General features: G+C 35.8%; 1 protein-coding gene across 3 annotated transcripts; it reads right to left on the reverse strand.

Moving 5' to 3' along the window:
- Positions 1-3,915: 3,915 nt before the first annotated feature.
- Positions 3,916-19,613, reverse strand: LOC101745236 (rho guanine nucleotide exchange factor 7). Of its 3 annotated transcripts, none has more exons than XM_038010501.2 (10): positions 19,427-19,613; positions 18,975-19,187; positions 18,504-18,666; positions 17,369-17,587; positions 16,909-17,107; positions 16,445-16,666; positions 16,050-16,262; positions 12,826-13,093; positions 11,786-11,986; positions 3,916-4,213 (listed from the first exon to the last, which is right to left on the reverse strand). In XM_038010501.2, the coding sequence occupies exons 2-10, from the start codon at positions 19,156-19,158 to the stop codon at positions 3,963-3,965; spliced, it is 1,920 nt and encodes a 639-aa protein (XP_037866429.1). In that variant the 5' UTR covers positions 19,159-19,187; positions 19,427-19,613; the 3' UTR covers positions 3,916-3,962. The 3 variants fall into 3 exon arrangements, with proteins under 3 accessions (XP_037866429.1, XP_037866428.1, XP_037866430.1); XM_038010500.2 differs by lacking the exon at positions 3,916-4,213 and adding an exon at positions 5,026-10,766; XM_038010502.2 differs by lacking the exon at positions 3,916-4,213 and adding an exon at positions 5,026-11,523.
- Positions 19,614-19,989: the final 376 nt, after the last annotated feature.

Consider the following 19,989-nt stretch of genomic DNA (forward strand, 5'->3'; position numbering starts at 1 on the left):
TATTTACGGTCTTGAAACACAAATGTACGATTTTAATAACTAGCCGTGTTTCATAGTCGCAAAGTAATTAAGAAAACTAATTAAACAACGTACAGCATAAGATTTTTCGTTCACTGACAGTCTTCTATACAGATGTGAATGAACGATGAAGTGCTTTGATATAGTTGCTCTTCGTAGAGAAATGTTTTATTATAAAAATGTTTACCCCTGTTGCTGTACCATTTTAAGAGAGAAATTTCATATTTCAAGTCAAAGACTGTCGAGTTTTGCAATATTATCTGATGAGATAGCTAAACTAGCTCAGGGCACACACGGTGTTAAGTGGGTATTGGAGCCGCAACACATAGGGTCCAGGACACAAGTAGATATATCACGTAAACGACAGTTTCATTCTTCAAATAGGAACGTATAGCTCCTTAGGGGCAGAAACCGGATATTTAAATATAAAAATGACTAGGAAATGCATAAAATATTTCTCGTAGACATAAGCTTTTTCAGTTCTAAATAACTTTATCTTTTAATAAATTGCTTTTAAAGCCATAAAAGTATACATTTTTAAAATATCAAGTAAAACAGTTTGAGATTATAGAACTCAAAGAAAACTTTCAAATAAAACTGGTTTGAGCATTGTGCATTTTAAGGATAGGTAGACGTTGATTAAAAGTTAGACGATAAAAAATGCTAAGTTTATTAAATTTAAAAATTTAAAAGACTTTATCTGCCCGCTTTGTTCTAAACGTTAACTCTAAATTCAGATTCCAGATACACACCGCTTATAAACATAAAATGTTTGATAGGTATCTAGAGAAATAATGCACGAAACTATAATTAAGAGTAGGTACTATACATATACGACTATATTTAATACAGGTATCGTGTCTATTTTTCAACGAATTTCGATTACGAGTAAAAGTACTAAATTGATTGTTTAATCTATATATTAATACGTGAAGCAAAAACTTTGTATCCCTTTTTACGCATATTGCGCGGACGGAGGAGTATGAAAATTTTCACACTTATAGAGAATATAAAGAAAGAGTGCACAATGCTAATATTTTTTTAAAATAATGCATAAAAGATACATTAAATTAATAAAGAAAACATTACACACACTACATACCATGTATTTGACGCACACACGCATGCATACTATTTATTGTCAAACTTTTGTTCTTGACGTCTGTGGTCAAATTGAGAATAGATTAAATATTGTTTGTCTTTATTAATATTTTTTATAGTGTAGCCTTGGCGAAATTTGTGATTATAGAAGTATAAAATACAATCATAATAGTGTACAAACTTACAATCCAATTATAGTCGAATTTCGACTACTGCGGGACCTCTAGTATTGTATAATACTTGAATAAACCATTGAGAATCGTTACCGCTACTGATTCTCCTATTCAAAAATATAAATATTATAAACTAGCGGCCCGCTCCGGCTCCGCTCGGGTCTTTAACAAAAATTTCAATGATATTTGACGTTATTTTATTTTAAAAAATAAAAGAACACTTATTGCGGCATAACTATAATAGTTAGACATATGCTGTCGCGACACTTTTTGTAAATAATAATGTGTTCTACAAAGTCGTAGGACATTATTTTATTCTATCATGAATAGTTTTCGCAGGGCACGCGATGTAAAGAATATTTTAGGTAATTTTTTACACCTTGGGATACATTATTGGAGCTTTAGTAATTTTTTTCAAAAAAGTTATAGCCTATGTCAATTGGGAATAGTGTAGCTTCCAAACAATGAAAGAATTTTTCAAATCGGTACGGTAGTTTCGGAGCCTATTCAATACAAACAAACAAATCTTTCCTCTTTATAATATTAGTATAGATTATTAGCGTTGCATATAGACGTTCACATCACCCTACAGTATATTATCTAATATTAGTATGCGATAAACCGTGAGAAAATCTCTGATGTGGGTGTTACCCATCAACATTGTTCTGTGGCCGAGCTGTACACCTACGTCAACTGCGGGACTCCATCTGAATGAGCAATCATTGAACCGATATGCTCGTCAACATTTATAGACTCAATGCCGTAGAGTGGACACTGATTTCATTCACAAAATTTATCTTAATTTGGATTTAAATTGTTCAATGTAATTTTAAGTAAATAAATAACTGGGAACAAATCATGCACGTTCATCTGGTCCCAAATTAGGATTTCCTGTGTTTGTGTACCATGTGTGAGTTATATACATAGTTATAAACGTTTAAATCGTTTTTTTTCTGCCTATTCTATTAGCCTCGAGAGGTTATTCTAGATTCACCGAGCTAGTAGGTGAGTTCATGGGGCTCAAATCGGTGGTGTTGCTAACACTGGCCCTAGCCAGTGCAAGGCTCGCAGAATCTACCACCGGATCGGAAACGCATCTGAGAAGATCCAGCGAGAAACTCAGTGGGCTGTGTCTATGGGTTAATTTATTCGTCGAGCCCTTCGTCGCAAGTCACGGGTTCGGCTAGGACGGTGACCAGTAAATCTATATATACGGGCGGTGAAAGGCTATTTAGTTTAAGCGACATTTTAGGAACTTTACCGGAGAGCCATTTAAAGTATAAAATTTGGAAAAAAAAACTTCTTCAGCTATTTGAATCGAGTAAACTTCATTCAATCTATACTAATATTATAAAGAGGAAAGATTTGTTTGTTTGTTTGTTTCGAATAGGCTCCGAAACTACTGGACCGATTTGAAAAATTCTTTTTCCATTAGAAGCCGACATTGTCCCTGATGAACATAGGCTACTTTTTTTATTTATTTTTTTTGGTTTCATGTGTGTTTTAATGTTTCCGAAGCGAAGCGAGGGCGGGTCGCTAGTTTTAATTAAAAACATCAAACTTTGATGCTAATACCAAATAAAACGCACCTTTAATTACAAAGACAAAAAAGGGAACTAAGAGAAATGTCGCTTAAACCAAATAGTCTTTCACCCCTCGATATACAAACACAAAGACAAAAAGCAAGCAAACCTGTTCATCACACGAATGTTTGCCAGTTTTTTTTTTTATTGCTTAGATGGGTGGACGAGCTCACAGCCCACCTGGTGTTAAGTGGTTACTGGAGCCCATAGACATCCACAACGTAAATGCGCCACCCACCTTGAGATACAAGTTCTAAGGTCTCAAGTATAGTAACGACGGCTGCGCCACCCTTCAAACCGAAACGCATTACTGCTTCACGGCAGAAATAGGCAGGGTGGTGGTACCCACCCGCGCGGACTCACAAGAGGTCCTACCACCAGTAAATGATGTGGGAATCGAACCTACGATCCTCGGCGCGACAGGACAAAGGCGCTAACTACTGCATCATCGAGTCGGTCACTAATTTTGTCTTCACTATTCATCATTCATCACTTCACTGGAGAGACTCATAGTGACGGGTAAAGTGGATGGAAGACGATCCAGAGGTCGGAGCCGAAAAAGATAGAAGTGACCAAGTGTCCAAGCATCTGGATACGAGACTGAGTCCCGCACTTCACTGTGCCACTAACCGACATAAGTGGCTGCAAATTACAAAAAAGGTTACAGGCGGGCGCATCACGACGCTCAGCAATAAGCGATCGACTGAAGGAGGAGGAAGATTCATAAGTCCGTTCCCCAAACGAGGTAGGCGATAAAATATAAAGGCGTAATTAGCGGTAATGGTGATTACGCATCTACTACCATACTGCTTATTTCTCTTCCGAAGAAACCATGGGTTCTGGTTTGAATGGTCGAACCTCCATTATACAATACAATGGAGGTTTCAAGCCCTTGTCTCGAGGTGGGCGACATTCGGGATGTAATGTCTGTATAGTCTGGGAATCAACACATAGTGGACTATGAACTTGCTCACTTATATGTGCAATAAAAAAAGAAACTAAAACGTCGGTTTTTTACTAGCATGAAAAAAAACAAGCACTTAGTGAATAATACTTGTATTTATTTGTATCTATTATATCTTAGAGGTTAACATTTACTTTCTTTAGCATCTAATAATATATTTTTAGATTGTAACGCAGCAATGGCAAGAGTGCGGTCGTGTTTTTCTTCGTTTAGTTGCAAATGAAGATTTTTGACTTCCATCTTCAAAGTTTTCACATCGTGTTGCAGTCGCACGACAGCCGTCCACAAACTCGGCGGGGCCTGACTCGAGTTTGGTATCGGCAGTGACGGTGACCTCAGTAACGCTTCAACCGATAACATATCGTCATCGCATTCTGTAAAAGGAAATGGTTAAGCAATCAAATCGCAATAACTTCAGACCGGCTCGGAAAAGTTGAACCATTAACCCACCTTCAGTTTTTTTTACGAGTGTAGATGGAGAGACAACGATCAGAGCTCACTGTGGAGCCAAAAAAAAAGTTGCCGCAACTTATAGATATGACTTCAATGCCGTAGCCCACCTCCAGACATGAAGTTTAAGTCTCAATTATATTGGTTCTTTCAACCTAGCTACCCTCGAAACCGCCATCTTAACCAGAACCTTATAGCTTCTCGGAATAAATAGGACTATGGAACCATTCCAGAATTAGAGAGATTCTTTTAACTTTATTATAACGTCTTATTCCTTCATCGGAATATCGTTCAAGAACATATTTGGGATTGTGCTACTCAAGAAAATTTAACCATGACATAATTGTTTGTATCAGGCGTCTTACGTATTAGCTATAGCGTATTTCTTACGCTTGATTTTTTACACAACCGTAATAAATATTATTAAAAAACAGTATAACACTCCCGCACGCTCATGCTTATTTTTTTTGTAATTTAACTACCTCCACCACCGTGTTTGAAAATTTTCGAACATAATATGTGTTTCTAATGAGATAATAAAAAATATTAGAAAAAGGTTTGCATGACTCTTTGACAAAATAAAGTCAACATGTATTAAACGACTTGGAAGGGAGCATCGACGTTTATCTCAAAAAATGTATTTTATTTCAAATTTATTTATATTGTACAAATTCATTTTCTCTGTGTTAATTAATATTGCATTAATATTATGTGGATATAAGTGACATTACTTAAATATTTCCAAAACATTTATTCGAAAATATGAATAGCATTTACAACTTAAACATAATATAAATAAATACAAGTTCATAAACTATTATACATATCATTAATGATAAATAAGCAGCAATAGTACAATTATTTAAAATAATTTCGTATAAAGATTATATAATTTGAAAAGCAAAATTATTATTTTTTAAATTTAAACGCATAGATTCCTCAGACATATTAAATTTTATCCAATTCAAGTATGTGTCAAATTATTATAAAATATTTATTTTAATTATCTACCTATATATTAGTACAACTATTTAAAATAATTTGGTATAAAGATTATATAATTTGCAAGCAAAATTATTATTTTTTAAATTCAAGCGCATAGATTCCTCAGACATATATTAAATTTTATCAAATTCAAGTATGTGTCAAATTATTATAAAATATTTATTTTAAATATCTACCTATATCGGAATTAGAAGAAAAAATCTATTAAATCAATAGACAACGGGTTATCTATTACTAATATGGTTATCGTTATAATATGGTTAAGAGGAACGATAATGTAAGCCAACATTAAAGTGTTAAACTTGTTAACAAAATTAAACAACACTAATATTTTTCCAAGGGTAACATTGAGAAACAAAGTGTGCGTCTCTCTGACTTGCGACATGCGCTCGCAACAACAGTAACTAATCGATATCTGCATCATGTCAATGATCTCGCAGGCCCTGGGAAAGACGGTGCTACTTATAACTATATATACCTATATACACAGCGAACAATTCTGACGGACTTTTGTACGTGTACTCAATAATGTAATAGTTATTTATTTTTGTTTAAATTTATAAACTTTTTAATACAAATCGAAAATGAACAATTTCGTTTAAAAAAAAATTAAAGAAAGTTCGTTGAAAAATGTAAATTTTAACGCGAAATTTCTTTCGGACGCTAATGTCGTTCGTTACTGTTCCTGCTGATCGTTGAAGGAATTTTGTTTTTCGCTTCAATTCATCAGCGGCAGCATGCGCTGTACAATTTTTAACCTCCCTCCGATCCCTAATGGCTTCGAGTTTGGCGCATTACTGAATCTGTTTCAATGATTATTTCGCTTGCCAGCCCACTCAATTTATTGAGGTAAAAATCTGTGTTATTAGCGAGCTCGTGTTAACGTTAGATTTATCGGTGCGGTTACGACGTCATAAAGCTAACCTTCGTGGAAAAGGGTGACGATATTGCCCATGAACTAAACAACGCGTTTATTAATTTATCGCTAAACGGGAAAGTAGTCACAGTAAGTTGTATATCAAACATTTACAATCGTTCGTATTACTGCAATAGTTATGTACAATTTATTGCGAGAAGTTTGGCGGTAACAGCGTAATGAATTTTATTCAAATAATCTATACTTAGTCTGGCCAAAAATACTGTTACTATTAAAAATAAACAAAATATTACATTTGAATTTGGAATCTGTCATTTTTAAAACTGTAAACTAACACGCTGTAAAAGTAATAAATGTTATTTGCCATAGATTTTTTTTTGTTTTCCTTTGTAACAGTATTTATGGCCAGACTAAGTATATATAAAAATGAATTGCTGTTCGTTAGTTTCGCTAAAACTCGAGAACGGCTGGACGGATTTGGCTAATTTTGGTCTTGAATTATTCGTGGAAGTCCAGGGAAGGTTTAAAAGGTGAGAAAATATAAAAAAAGCTCGGAATTATATAAAAACAAGCAATTTTGTTTTTCCTTTGATGTGTCCCCTTGATGTGTCTTTTATTTATCGATTGAGGCACTACGGAGTCTGCCGGGTCAGCTATAAGTTATAAATATATTTTTTTGGTGAAATTGACACCAATTTTTGCATGAGTTAATTCTGATATACATTTAATATGTATAAGTGAATGCATGCGCTCGCTACCGAGTTCAATATTAAATGAGGGGCACGCGGCGGACGAGCGCTGCCCGCTGTGATTACGCGCCGTACGATCTAATAACTTGCTTCATTTGTCTCTATTAGTCGTGCGAATTTTACGTGATTTGCATGCTCGTTATTTTACATGCAGTCAGTCAGCTTGCATTTCACGTTAGCTTCCAGATTAATTATTTGTTGAAAGGTGAAAATATTTTTGATGAAAGGTGAATATACTTTTTAAGATCTGAAAGTATCCAGAATAGTCTGTGCCATGATGCGAACGCGAATCACGTTGCACGAAATATTAAATTGATAATTTCGTTCCGTAATTTAATATGTTTTGCATGCCTCGGAATTTGTTACAAGTTTTTTTTTAGAATCTAAATTGTACGTATAGTCGGATTTTTAATTAGACGAAGCCAGCTGACAGTAGCTAATGTCACTTTGTGAAATAATGTTGCTATATTTAAAGTAATAGTGATGCGTTCAGTTCTCATTCACTCACATGAATGAACAATGAGTGTGAAGAGTTAATCATTAATTTCAAACTATAAAAGAATATTAGTTATATTTTACAATAAAATTGTATTAAAGTGCTCCCATATATTATGTTACTGGTAGTATGTAACTACAATCAGTTTTTGTATTTTCATTACCTACCTTTAATTGTTATATTTTATACATCTATAGTTTCAACTATATGATGTATTGTAATAGGACAGTCTTACAAGCTTCCTCGCAATGTTTTTCTTAATGTTTAAAACACTCGGTATTCAGTACAGGTAGATACTATAGGAACATAATATTTCGTCGAAAACTCGTTGGTATGTACAAAGCACGCCTAAAATTCGAACCCCGTACCCGATATCGGCAATTCGGCACACCAACTATTCACTAGACAATCGAGGCAATTTCATTAATTCCGGAGTTTTTTCAATCGTTCACTTTGTCACAACACTATTTTTATTTCATCAAAAACTGACAACACAGTAAACGTCAGTTGACTTCGTCTAATAAAAAATCCGACTATAGTTGAAGTATATATGTATATGGGTAAAAGTTAAACTGTGAAAAGTTTATGACGTGTGAACAGTCGTATTGTCACAAGTTACTCGAATTTATTTTGGACTGTTAGAATATTTTTAAAGGTTCATAACAATCGAAACAGAGCCATAAAAGCACTTTTTCTCTTTAAAAATTAGCACAACATATTTCAATATTATAAAGTTATGCAATATTCGAATGATTTAAAAACAAAATTAAATATTTGGCAGACACAACGTTGGTGATAATAAAATTCCATTAGTGATAATAAAATTGAACTAAAATAAATTTATTCGATATTCTAAGTTTAGATTACAAAGTCAGACGTAGTTTAACGGAAAAGTCTACTCATAAATTGAATTCTTTGAAATTTTACGTTCAGGTTGACAGATCTCATTACATCTCGATCAGAGTTATATTTCGTATGAGTTTGTTATTTCATGACACGATTCGTTTACCTCTTTCAAATCTTCTTTATGTTATTCTTTGATGTTTTTTTTTAGATCATATTAGTGTGTAGAACCTGACAGAGCCCAGTCATGTCATTTTTGATATGACTGTGGGTTGAAAAGCTTTTTAGCTAAACTACGTCCCATTATAGCTTGGTAAAAAGGATACGTCTGTAAAATAAATAAACCTTTCAAATAATAAAACGAGAAATAATCAGGAAGAATAATTCTCATTTGAAAAGCACTGTTACAAATAGCATTTCCTAATCGGAAATCTTACTCATTTCTAAATGAGGACAGTGAACGTTCACAATAAAATAATAATAGTTTTTTTTATTAGTTTTCAAATAAATAATATTAAATAATTTTAAGAAAGCAGTAAAAGTTACACCGATCACTGACCAGTTTATCTATAAAATCGATACCATATCACAATTAATCCCAAAAAAAGCAATTTAAGCAGCATTTTATAAAATTCATATTATTTGTATGAAAACAATATATCTATAATAATAATATACAGGTTAAATTATTATTCTAATAAATAACTAAGTCGATAATACTGCAGACATGCATATAATCTATGATAGTAAATCTATGTTGACATAGATAACGATATGTACAAAAAAATTTTAAACAGAATGTAAAGGAACCGCTTCCGAAGCCAATAAATCTTGAAGTACGAACAAACCTGCAGTATGACAAAACCAAATACCATTTTACTAGGGCATGCGTGAATACTTATAATTTCAGTAATTTCATATTCTTTAAATAGTAACGAACGAGTACATTGCATTGGGTACACAACCTTATTACCATTGTGGTAAGGTCTGATTGTGGAGTCGGTCTCGGCTGTTCAACATAAAATGGGCCCGTCGAAAAGGCCAGTCTCGATTTTCGGCAATTGTTTAAATGCTGTTTGCAATCTCTTTGGATATTTATAAACACCAAAGCTAAACTTCCAATATCTAAGAGTTGACAGAACGTTATGGCAGGTAATTGATTCATTAGAAATACGAAGACAGTAATTGAAGGGATTTTTTGGTAGTTGACAAATGAGAAGCCGATGGTTTTAAGTAATAATATTCTGTTGTGGAACCGATTTGCGATAGTAGGGAGTAGTAGACTATCCCGAATGGAGATATGAACTGACAAGGTACCCACCCGTTGTCCAAATTACGTGAAATGACTGATAGGGAGTATGCGACAGACAGGGCCAGTCATTATAGCGCACTATGGGACTAGCCTCTTTTGACCAGTAAAGAGACAGACAAATGATGATGATGGGCATATTTGTATTTATTGAAGTTTTTTCTTGATGTCCAGTATCCGGTTGTACCGGCCAAGATAACCAGATTTGATCAGACCTTACCCATCAAGCAACGGGCGCCACTTGGCATACGCCTCCTTGTCTCGTTCAAGGTCTTGAGGTCAATGCTTCGATTGAGTTTGAATTATGTTACAATGTCAAAATTTCAAATTACCAAAAAATTCGCAAACTTATCGTAAACAATTTTTTTAGTGTTATCGTGTCAATAATCACCAACCTATTATTGTTTTCCGAAGCTGTTCCAATGCATCCTGTATTTTACGTAGTAAGCTTGAATTGGAAAGCACTCACATTTCACTATGTTAAATTAGTTTCAAAGTATAAACTACTTTCACACAATACGTTTACTATATAAAACTAAGTAGGAAAAATAAAACATGAAAATTAAGGTAGGTTAGCCTCGATCAGGAATGAGGAGAGATTAGTAAAATATAAATCGCAAGTGAATTGAAACACCACTATCCAGGCGTTAATATAAACCAGAAAACAATTAGCAAAAGAAGCGACGATAAATCCCAATCGACCAGACAGTAAATGACATTTATATGACAGGTGCAGTCGGATAAAACTGAGTCGCGTGCACTGTGAGTTTTCTGAGGTCGAGCATCACCCAACGGATGCTCTACTTGTGTCAATCGAAATGGTGAGATTTAGTGAGATGTTTGACGAAAGTGCCGCAGCACCAGGTGGAGGAGCGCGGGGCGGCGAGGCTGGGCTGGGAGCCGCACGCCGGGACACTGGGCCGCTCGTCCCAATGCTGACGCAGGTTGGGATTAGACCGGTTCATGTCATACTTTCGGTCGCACAACAACAGTCTTCTAGCTTCCGGCCCTCGGTACAAGTACGCGTCCGCAGCGGAAGAGCTTTTGTTTCGTTTCACTTTGGTGGGTTTCGTACATTCCGGACGGTCAGGCGTTTTGCTTCGTTGTACGGGCGACATTTTAGTGTAGTTAAACTCGTCTATGTTAGTAGCGGGTGCGTGATACTGTACTTTACCGAGAGATAAGTGGCCGCAATCCACTGCAGGTGCGAAATAAGGCAGCCGCATGTAACAAAATACAAATATTCAGGACTGAAAAGTCAGATGCCAGTGTCGTGTAGTAAACGGGTCGTTGGCCAGCTAGTGCTTTAAGTTCTTTAATAAAGCAGATTCGAAGTCGATTTAGCACAATAAAAATGTTAGTAACGATATAATACATCTGACACATTTTGTTTTTGTAGACGACATTCTCCTCGCATGTTGTATAGCTAGCTATCACGTTTGATATAAACAGTAAAGTGTAGAGAAACTGTACTTTTTAGATTGTATTCCCAGCCACCAAAACGCCATACTAAACAAAAACTCTAAATTACGACTACCTACATTAAAACCGGATCAAAATATGAAATCAAAATATGAAATCAAAACAGTACACGTTATATTCTAAGTTACAAGGACTAGACTTTTGTACAAGATCTAAATAGTAAGATTATGCTGAATGCTAGATTACATGTTACATAATAATAGTGAAAGCATTCTAAGATAACATGCATTTAAGACATGTGCCTGTATATGTTTGAGTATTATAATGAGATTATTGAATTTGGTGCTCGTTGTTAGGACAGAGCAAACATTGATAATATAAAATTTCAAGCGCTACATTTATGACTAGCAACAAATTTGGTTTGAGATGTAAAATGCGGATCTCTCATTCTAAGAACCAACTGATAATACGGTTTCTTGACTTCACATGTGTCCTCCTTGTCGACTCGAATACCTCCAGCGGTATATTGGGTACTGTGTAATAAACGCTTGCGTTAGTTGAGACAGACGGGCTCGTTCTGTCGCGTCTGTGGCGTTTCGTTTTACGACTAGAATTGCATTTACATCGTCAAATTCAATCGTCATATATTTTCCATTACTAGAATTTGTCGAATTTCTATTGCGGATATCAAAATGTACTTATGCCACGACGTCGCAAATGACGTGTAATATCAGCGATTTTTTTTTTTTTTCCATAAATAATCTGACAGCTATTAAAACGTTTTGAAACACTCACCGGAGCTTACGGCATTTCTGCACCGAGCCGAAGTACAATAAGCTTCGATGACTTTGAGGATGAGGGCATCTTCTTCGTACGAATTGGATTTCCGTTGGTGCGGCGCGTAGGGGTGGGTCGGCCCGATGTTCTCGTCCGATCCCACCGAGAAGGATTGGGGCCGGAGCGGTGGTGCAGGCCGTAAACAAGTTATGCTCCAACCTAAAATATAGCATCTCGGTCATCTAATTATTGACGACCTTCACTAAGCTACGAACAATTCAGTTGGCGTTCTATTTCCGATCGAATTTAGTGTATTTGCTAAAAAAAAAAATATGACGTTTTCCAGGTTACTTATTAGCATGTACTCATAAACTTCCAACGATGACATACATTATATAATAAAGTGAGACATCCAAAACTGCGTATTTACTGTTGATTTTTTTCCTACCTAATCTGATAGCGTTGTAGGTTATAGGCGTAACCGGGGGTGTTGCTACTGGCCCTAGCAAGAGCAATGCTTCGCAGAATCTACCACCGGATTGGAAACGCGACCCACTGAGAAGATCCAGCGAGAAATTCAGTGGGCTAAATAACTACTGTTGATACGGCTTAACCCTAGACAGTTAACAATCGCGTCTATATCCAACCCGGATCAGGTTTGACTCACCCTTTAAATAGTCGTTTTCCTTTACAATTTACACTTCGACTTCAAATCACAGGGAGGGGCATTCGCATTGTGATTTTTATAGAATTCGGTAACCATTTAACATCAGGGTGCTGTGAGTTTTTTCACTTGTCTATGTAATAAAAATAATAAAAAAATGCTCAAGGCGTCATATTAATAGGATGATTTGTTAAAATAACCTATAGAGACAGCGCACAGAGTTTCTCGCCAGATCTTCAGTGGGTCGCAATTCCGATCCGGTGGTAGATTCTGCGAGGCTAGTGTTGGCAAATTTTCTCAGGTTGAGCCGAGCTCCGCTCCTTAGACTACAAGCGAATAAACCATACCATACCAGGAAAAAAACAAATTCTCTATTTGGGCAATCTAATCTAACCTTTATTAGTGTAAGTCGAATCCGTGGTGTCGATGAAGTCAACAGAGGAGAATTTCTTTGCGATGGAACCGTTATCAGATTTGGCGGGTGACTGGTCGAGGGAGTCGAAAGAGTTGAGCAGCCAACGCGCTGATTGATTTTTTTGTTTGTTTTTCTGCGTTTGCTGAGCGTGTTGTGTGTAGCTTTGATGATTGTTGAATGAGTGTGATCGTTTGTGGCTCGTTAAACCACCAGATAAATCAGAGTTATTATTCTCGCTCGTGGCCATCTGTAAAGAAAATTACTGTCATTACATTCTTAGTCGAGTATATTGTATTGAGCGGCAGAATATTCAGACATTAAACATCCAGTATCGTTTTTGTCCGTTTCTGTATTTTTATCTCGTAAACAAACACAGAATTGAAATTTGAACAGCATTTGAATAACAATGTATTAACATCAAAATTTTTTTTAGATTTAAGACATTTAAAATAAGTGAAAAAATCAAATTTGATTTATATCTCTTTGGTTTTTATCTCCAATTCATGGGAAGTACAAGGTATGCAAGCCTTTCCATGCATCACGTATCGGATTTTGTTGTTAGTACAATTAAACATATGATATCTACTTGCAGTGATCTCTTTTTAGTTAGTAATATGAATAAACACAGGCAAGGATGATCAAGTAAAGCACTCCATCGATGGGGTAACTCTAATAACAGCATTAATCTAATGGTTGCAAACTTCAAGGCAATATTATCTTCAAACCAGTGATACACAAACAGTATCTCTTTACAAAAGAATAATCCTTGCCTGAGTCGGTGACCACGGTTATCGGTAATTTTGCCTTCATCCACCAGTGAGCGTACAAATCTGAACGATACACCACGAAACCGCTCTGCCCTTCAGCTAAGCCCTTCTGCAATTTCGACAGATCTTCGCTGCGAGACCTTGTTTTTCGCACTTGTTCGAAATCGGCATTGCTATCTTGTTTCTTATCGTTGCAAAATATGTCGCGATTCCGCGGTGTGTTGACACGCGATTTTCTATCGTTAACGTTTTCCGAAGTATCTTTGTATATACGCATGTGATAGTGAAGACTAGGCTTAGAACGCTCGGTAATATTCAAGGTACCCCATTGGCAAGGTAAGTGTTGCCGAACATTCTTAGGGACCTCCAAATGAGTGCTAGGCTTTCGGTATACTCTCGGCGGCGGCTCCGGTTTCAGTTTAATCTCTGGTACATAACGTTCAATGTTCCTCCTTATAGACGTTCTTTTGATTTGTGAAGTCGGTACGGGAGGTGTGGCGGCAAACGTTGACTTTAGATGGGTATTCGATGTATCAGTTACGTCTAAGCTGTTCTCCGAAGTCACACTCGTAACGCAAGAGGTTCTAGCCGTGGAACCGAACGGAGATGTACACCGACATTGATCTTCAAAAGTAGCGGCCTCTATATCTGACAGTGTCAGTTTCCTTCGGAGACCTCTTGTGTCACGAGCCTCTTCTGGTGTTCTCATGTTATTCCGATCAGGTATCTTTTCGTTATGATCGGAATCATTTCCTGTATTGCCTGAGCTGGCATAATCGTGCATGTCTGGTGATGTTAGGGTGCAACTACCCACAACACCTGAATCTGAGGATCTTGGACTAGGACACAAGGATCTATTACAGCACTCACACTTCTTGTGGATTTTATCATTATCTGATTGTGAACTCATTCTCTGTACCCGATTTCCGTCATCTTTATTACTGTTACTTTCTGTCTCCACCATAGATCTTGACATAGAACGTCGGATTTTTTTATCAGAATTTAGCGAATGTTTCCGAAATGGAACATTTGTGTTCAGATTTACGTTAATAACTTTCATATCATCTTCATTTCGAAACATTGGAGGAGGATCTATTATGAGGGAATCAATGTCATGGCTGCATCGCTTTGGTGAGGGCGGATCTAAAACTTGTAATAAGTTGGATGTTAAGGATCCACCGCTGTCTCTAGTAGTGTAGTTCTCTTCTGTCGATTTCCATTGTTTTGGCAACGTGTCGACCTTTACGCTGCAGTTGGGATAGCTTCGCCTTGTTGGTAAAAAATCTTTGTCATCGTTTCCTAGCGTCTCTATTTGTGTATTTTGATCCATATTCACTAAATCTTCACAAGCCATGTAAGGTCGAGCTTCGAAGCTTGAATTTTCAATTCTTTCGGAATGTGGTTCATATTCTTGTAAATCAGGAAACCCTCCAAATACATTTTGTGCATTAACTATATCATAATCCAGGTTTCGATCACTTTCACTGTTTATTTCATTAAAACCATACATCGCTTGAAACAAATCTTTGGTGCAATCTCCCTTTAATGTCAAATTCGATAGATTTTGTGATTCTTCTAAATGCATATCTGAATTGTTATCGAAATACCGCACGTAGCCCATATTACTACCCCAACTACTGTACGAAGAGGAGATTGTTCTGGGACTGTCCATAGCATCCTGCCTCAGTACCTTCAAACAGCCTGCTGCTTCGGCATCCGTACAATTCGAGCTAGTGTTGCCTTCTCTGTCGCTATCGTCGCTATCCGAATATTCTGTTTCAGTTCCGATGGTGCCGTCGTTTTCAATTTTTAGCCTAATTTGATTTTTGTGTCTCCTCCTAATAGGCAAGCCTGACAATTCGAACGCTTTCGCCCATGTTCTTTCGTGCAATAGTTTACGCAACATTTGTTTTGTTATAACTTTTTTCTTAACAAGTCTCGCAAAATATTTCGTTAATGAATAATATGGAGATGCAGAAGGGTAGCTGGGAGGTGGTAGCGTCACGTGATAAAGACTTCGGCGGCTAGAGTTGATACTAGACAACGCTCCTTCAGAAGGAGAGCGGGTCAGCTAGTAACAATATCACAAAATAAGTATATATCTTTTTCAAGAGGAAAGGTAATGTACTATAATTGTTTTTTAATGTCTATTATCTTACGATTAAATTAAAAATACAAAATCAACATCAATAGTGAAATTAACGCGTCGACGGTGCAGCAACCCTGACAGCTGTATCACGGGGTCTGCTTTCGATTCTCGGGTATAGTAAATTTCTTTGTCGAAAATATTTAAATTTTGAGTCTGACTGTACTTATGTACGTCTCGGAAACATGGTTTCGGCACACATAGTAAAGAAAATGGAAGTGGTGCCATTGCATGTGTTTAAAAAAATTACTCTAATATAGTATTATGGAAAATGTGGAATTGTAACTTACATGAGGTAATGACTGCGGTTGTCCAGGCTCGTGTGTTGGACTGTTCGTGTTAGAATGCTTTTGTAACAAACTGACCCAATTGTCAGCCTCAGCTTTTGTTTGGCACACTGCCACTATAGTGTCTATCATGGGACCACTAATTTCAAATGCATTTTTTCTTGTTTCAGTATCATCTAATTTACACACTGTGATGCCTGTCAGTGGAAGACATCCCTAAAAAAGTTTACATTTCACGTCAATTTAATAATTTCTTTATTTGTAAGCAGCAGAAAACATAACAGGCATCAGAAAACACTCTTCTCTTTCAAATCTTTTAAATTAGACCATCCGGTTGTCATAATTAAAATGATTTACGACTTTGAACTCTGTAGTTAAAGCTATTAACTAAATATTACCTCATACACAAATGCAGATACTCTTTTGCTAACTGAAAGTAATAACAGCGCTGATGGGAAGAGTACAAGGTAGCGGTCCTGATGGGACGGGCCCACTGCCACGCTGCCCATATGTAACACGTCACCCAATGAGGCTAGTTCACCCCCGGGCCAGCCACGAACTTCTCCGGTTATAACTTGTAATTCTAACTCCTTTTGACGTCGCAATGCCGCACAAGCACTCTGAATCATAGGAAAAAAATAGAATAATCCAGCTGTATTAGGTAATTTGCATGTACAATGGTTTGTAATTGAAGAGATCTGAAAGCCTATTTTTGCTTGCACCCTTACAACAATATTGGGTGTTACAAGTTTACTTTTTTATACACTCCTAAAACACTTTATCTGCCGTACAATTGTAGTGTTCTCGGCTTGCACGTGCTTCGGTGCACTTAATACTTAAAATTTGTTTATATTAATTTTACCGCAATATCTTTGTAGACAACAGATGCACGATGAGTATCGCCCCGGTCAGGGTGGGCTTCGTGGACATGTCTTGCCAATTCTTGTAGCATAGCTGGATATTTGCCGAGACGTCTAAATGGCTTTGAAAGACCAGCTGTTAAAACAAGGACCCCTGGACACACTGCACCTGCATTTTCCATCCACGTGTTTAAGTCCTCCCTAAAATAATATTAACCAATTTACCATTGTTTTTTGCACTACACTTGTCATAGCCCAATTGATACATGGGGCAAATATAGTTAATTTGTGAGAATTTACTAATTTTTAAGAAATTGCAGAAACAGCAAAGCAACATAGAAGCTAACATGATTAATAAAGACAGAATATTAATAAAATGATCCAAAGTACCCATGTGTTGTTTTGACTCAACTTTTTGGGTTGATAAGTTTATATTATATTAAAGGCATTCAAATAACGTACTTATACTTATCAAGGATACACACTGCCTTTGGATGTCCACCACAGTAAGTTTGGTGTACTGTTTTAATTTTTGGTGCCCACTGTAAAAACAATCCTCCTACTCTCTGATCTGGACCTGTTTTGGTTGCACTTTCTTCTAACAGCCCTAAGAACTGTTCATGAATCTGCAAGACCTCATTTATATTGCCGGTCAATTGTTTGAATTCATCTTTAGTTAGCCTGCAATCAAAAGAGAATTAAATGTATATCTTATGCTATGTAAGCTTATGAAGATTAAGCTCTATGAACTGCCAAGCAAGAAACTGTCAAATTCAAAATGCAGCCTTCAGCATGCTCGCCAGAATCTTGCAACAAACATCCAGTCATTGGATAATATTTAAGGGCACTCTGATCAACAAATTGTATCTAATATTAACCAAGTATTCATCCCCAAGCATGTCCCCAGTCAAAAGATACAAATCAACATCAGTTAAGGTAGTCACAATACAAACCGGTCTACTTTTCATATTGTTCAAAGTGAACCAATTAATGTTTAACAATATCTTACTTCAGTGTACAGAAAAAAACAGAACAGTTTGATAAATATAAAGCTATGAACTAAAAATAGCTGTTAGCGTATGTCAGACTTCATTTCATGACTCTGTTCCTAATGGTTTGCCATCTGTGCTTTATTATCTTGTTTTAAATTTAATGAAATATGACTCAATAAAACCACACAAAGTCTGGAAAATTTGTTTTTTTTTTCAATTGTTCCTGTTACTTTTTAACATGTATGGTAGTCAGAAGGCTGCATGTTTATATTAGATTGAGGTCACTAATGTGTAACAGTTATAATTATCAAGAGGTCTAGGATACCTCCATGACAAATAAAGAGTATACCATTATGTTGACTGTACATAATTTTAACACCAGCATAGTCACATCAATCAATACAAGAGTACCAAGCATCGTATCTTTAAGGCCTCTATAATTTCAAAATTCTCCATCATTGTGTATTAACTATAATACTATTCTGATAACCCAACAATCCAAATTATTTAAATGCAAATAGCAGTACACAGACATTTATTTCACTCTTATTTATTTGTCTTTTTTTAATTAACAACGATAAATATAAAATGGTGTACATATTTACATTTCACTTTTTTCCAGAGGATGTAAGAAGTTGGTGACAAGACCCTGCATTTCTGCAACATGGGCCTTTTCAGAATCTATTATGTCTTTCAGCACCACATTTCGGAATGCCTGTATCTCAGACACAGCTCGTATAGGTGATGTTGTCACTGAACCTGATGCATCTGTTTGATTTAATTAAAGACATTTACATTCATAAGAAAGTTATATGTTTATTGTTCCCATACAAATAATTTCCTAATACTAGAAATCCCAAATTATAGTTTATTAATAAAATATACTTATAATAATATTAAAATACATTTAAATTACTATGAGTGAGCAGAATTTTTCAAGTATTAAATATTTTTTAATGAAAATGTGATTAAAAACTATCAAATTGTTTTATAATTGTATTGTGGCTTTGAAGCATAAGATGTACAATTATATGACAAACGTTAATGATCTAATAATTAGAAAGATGCAGAATTACCTTTATATTCAGTAACATAGTTGCTTGGGAACCAGCCTGTAGTTTCACCCAGAGTGCCTTCCCACCATCCTCCTTCTTCCTTTTGCGTGACAGTAATAATATCGCCTTTTTTGAAACATAATTCATCATTGTTTTTACCTTTAAAAGAGTATATTGCCTTAACCAAGCAATTTTCTGCTGACATTTTACCAAAATTTTAGCACCATTTGTAGTCTAAAAAAAAAGTTTTTTGTTACTTATTAGCTATTTAACATAAAGAAAACATCCAAAAATGTTCATTTTAAACAAAAATGTATTATAAACTACTATGAGTACATGACAAATAGTAATTGTCGTCTTCCGGAATGGTTTATTTTATAATTCAAAGTAGCTGTCATTTCCATTACTATTCAGTATGGCTCAAGGATTTACATTACTGAAAATATGTGAAAAATTAAAGCAAAATTACTTACTTTTCGTATTTAGTACATAAAAATTACATTCTGCATGAATGAATAAAAAATACAAGTCGAAAAACACTGCACAGAGTACCGTACATTACAATTGAACTATGAATTTCTCTGTACCGTTTTTGGGGTGATTAGGAATTGAGAGGCGAATGGGGAAAAAACCAGGAAAATCTTTCGACGCTCAATATTAGTTTTATATTCGTTGTAAAATCTTCCATTTTGTGTAGTTTAATAGTAGAATGTTGAAAGTTCACAAAACAACTCTGAATATGCATGATAATAGCTGCTAAGTTATAAAAAATCGCATTTCAAGTGAACTTCTTGTGGTGGTAATTATTTTAGTGCAGGAAAATTTGCTCTCTTTTATTTATTTGATAATAATAGAAAACGACTGTGATTTATAAACGTAAAGTGCCTTATTCACGATCCATCTTGCTGTACGTCCCGCCAAGGCCATGCACGATGCACGATGCAAAAGGATCATGAATAGGCTTGACGTACGTCGATAATTATTATTAATTGCGGCCTTGAGCTGACGTACAGCCGTGATGGATCGTGAATAAAGC

The sequence above is a fragment of the Bombyx mori genome, chromosome 4 (assembly GCF_030269925.1).
Source record: "Bombyx mori chromosome 4, ASM3026992v2".
Classification (NCBI taxonomy): domain Eukaryota; kingdom Metazoa; phylum Arthropoda; class Insecta; order Lepidoptera; family Bombycidae; genus Bombyx; species Bombyx mori.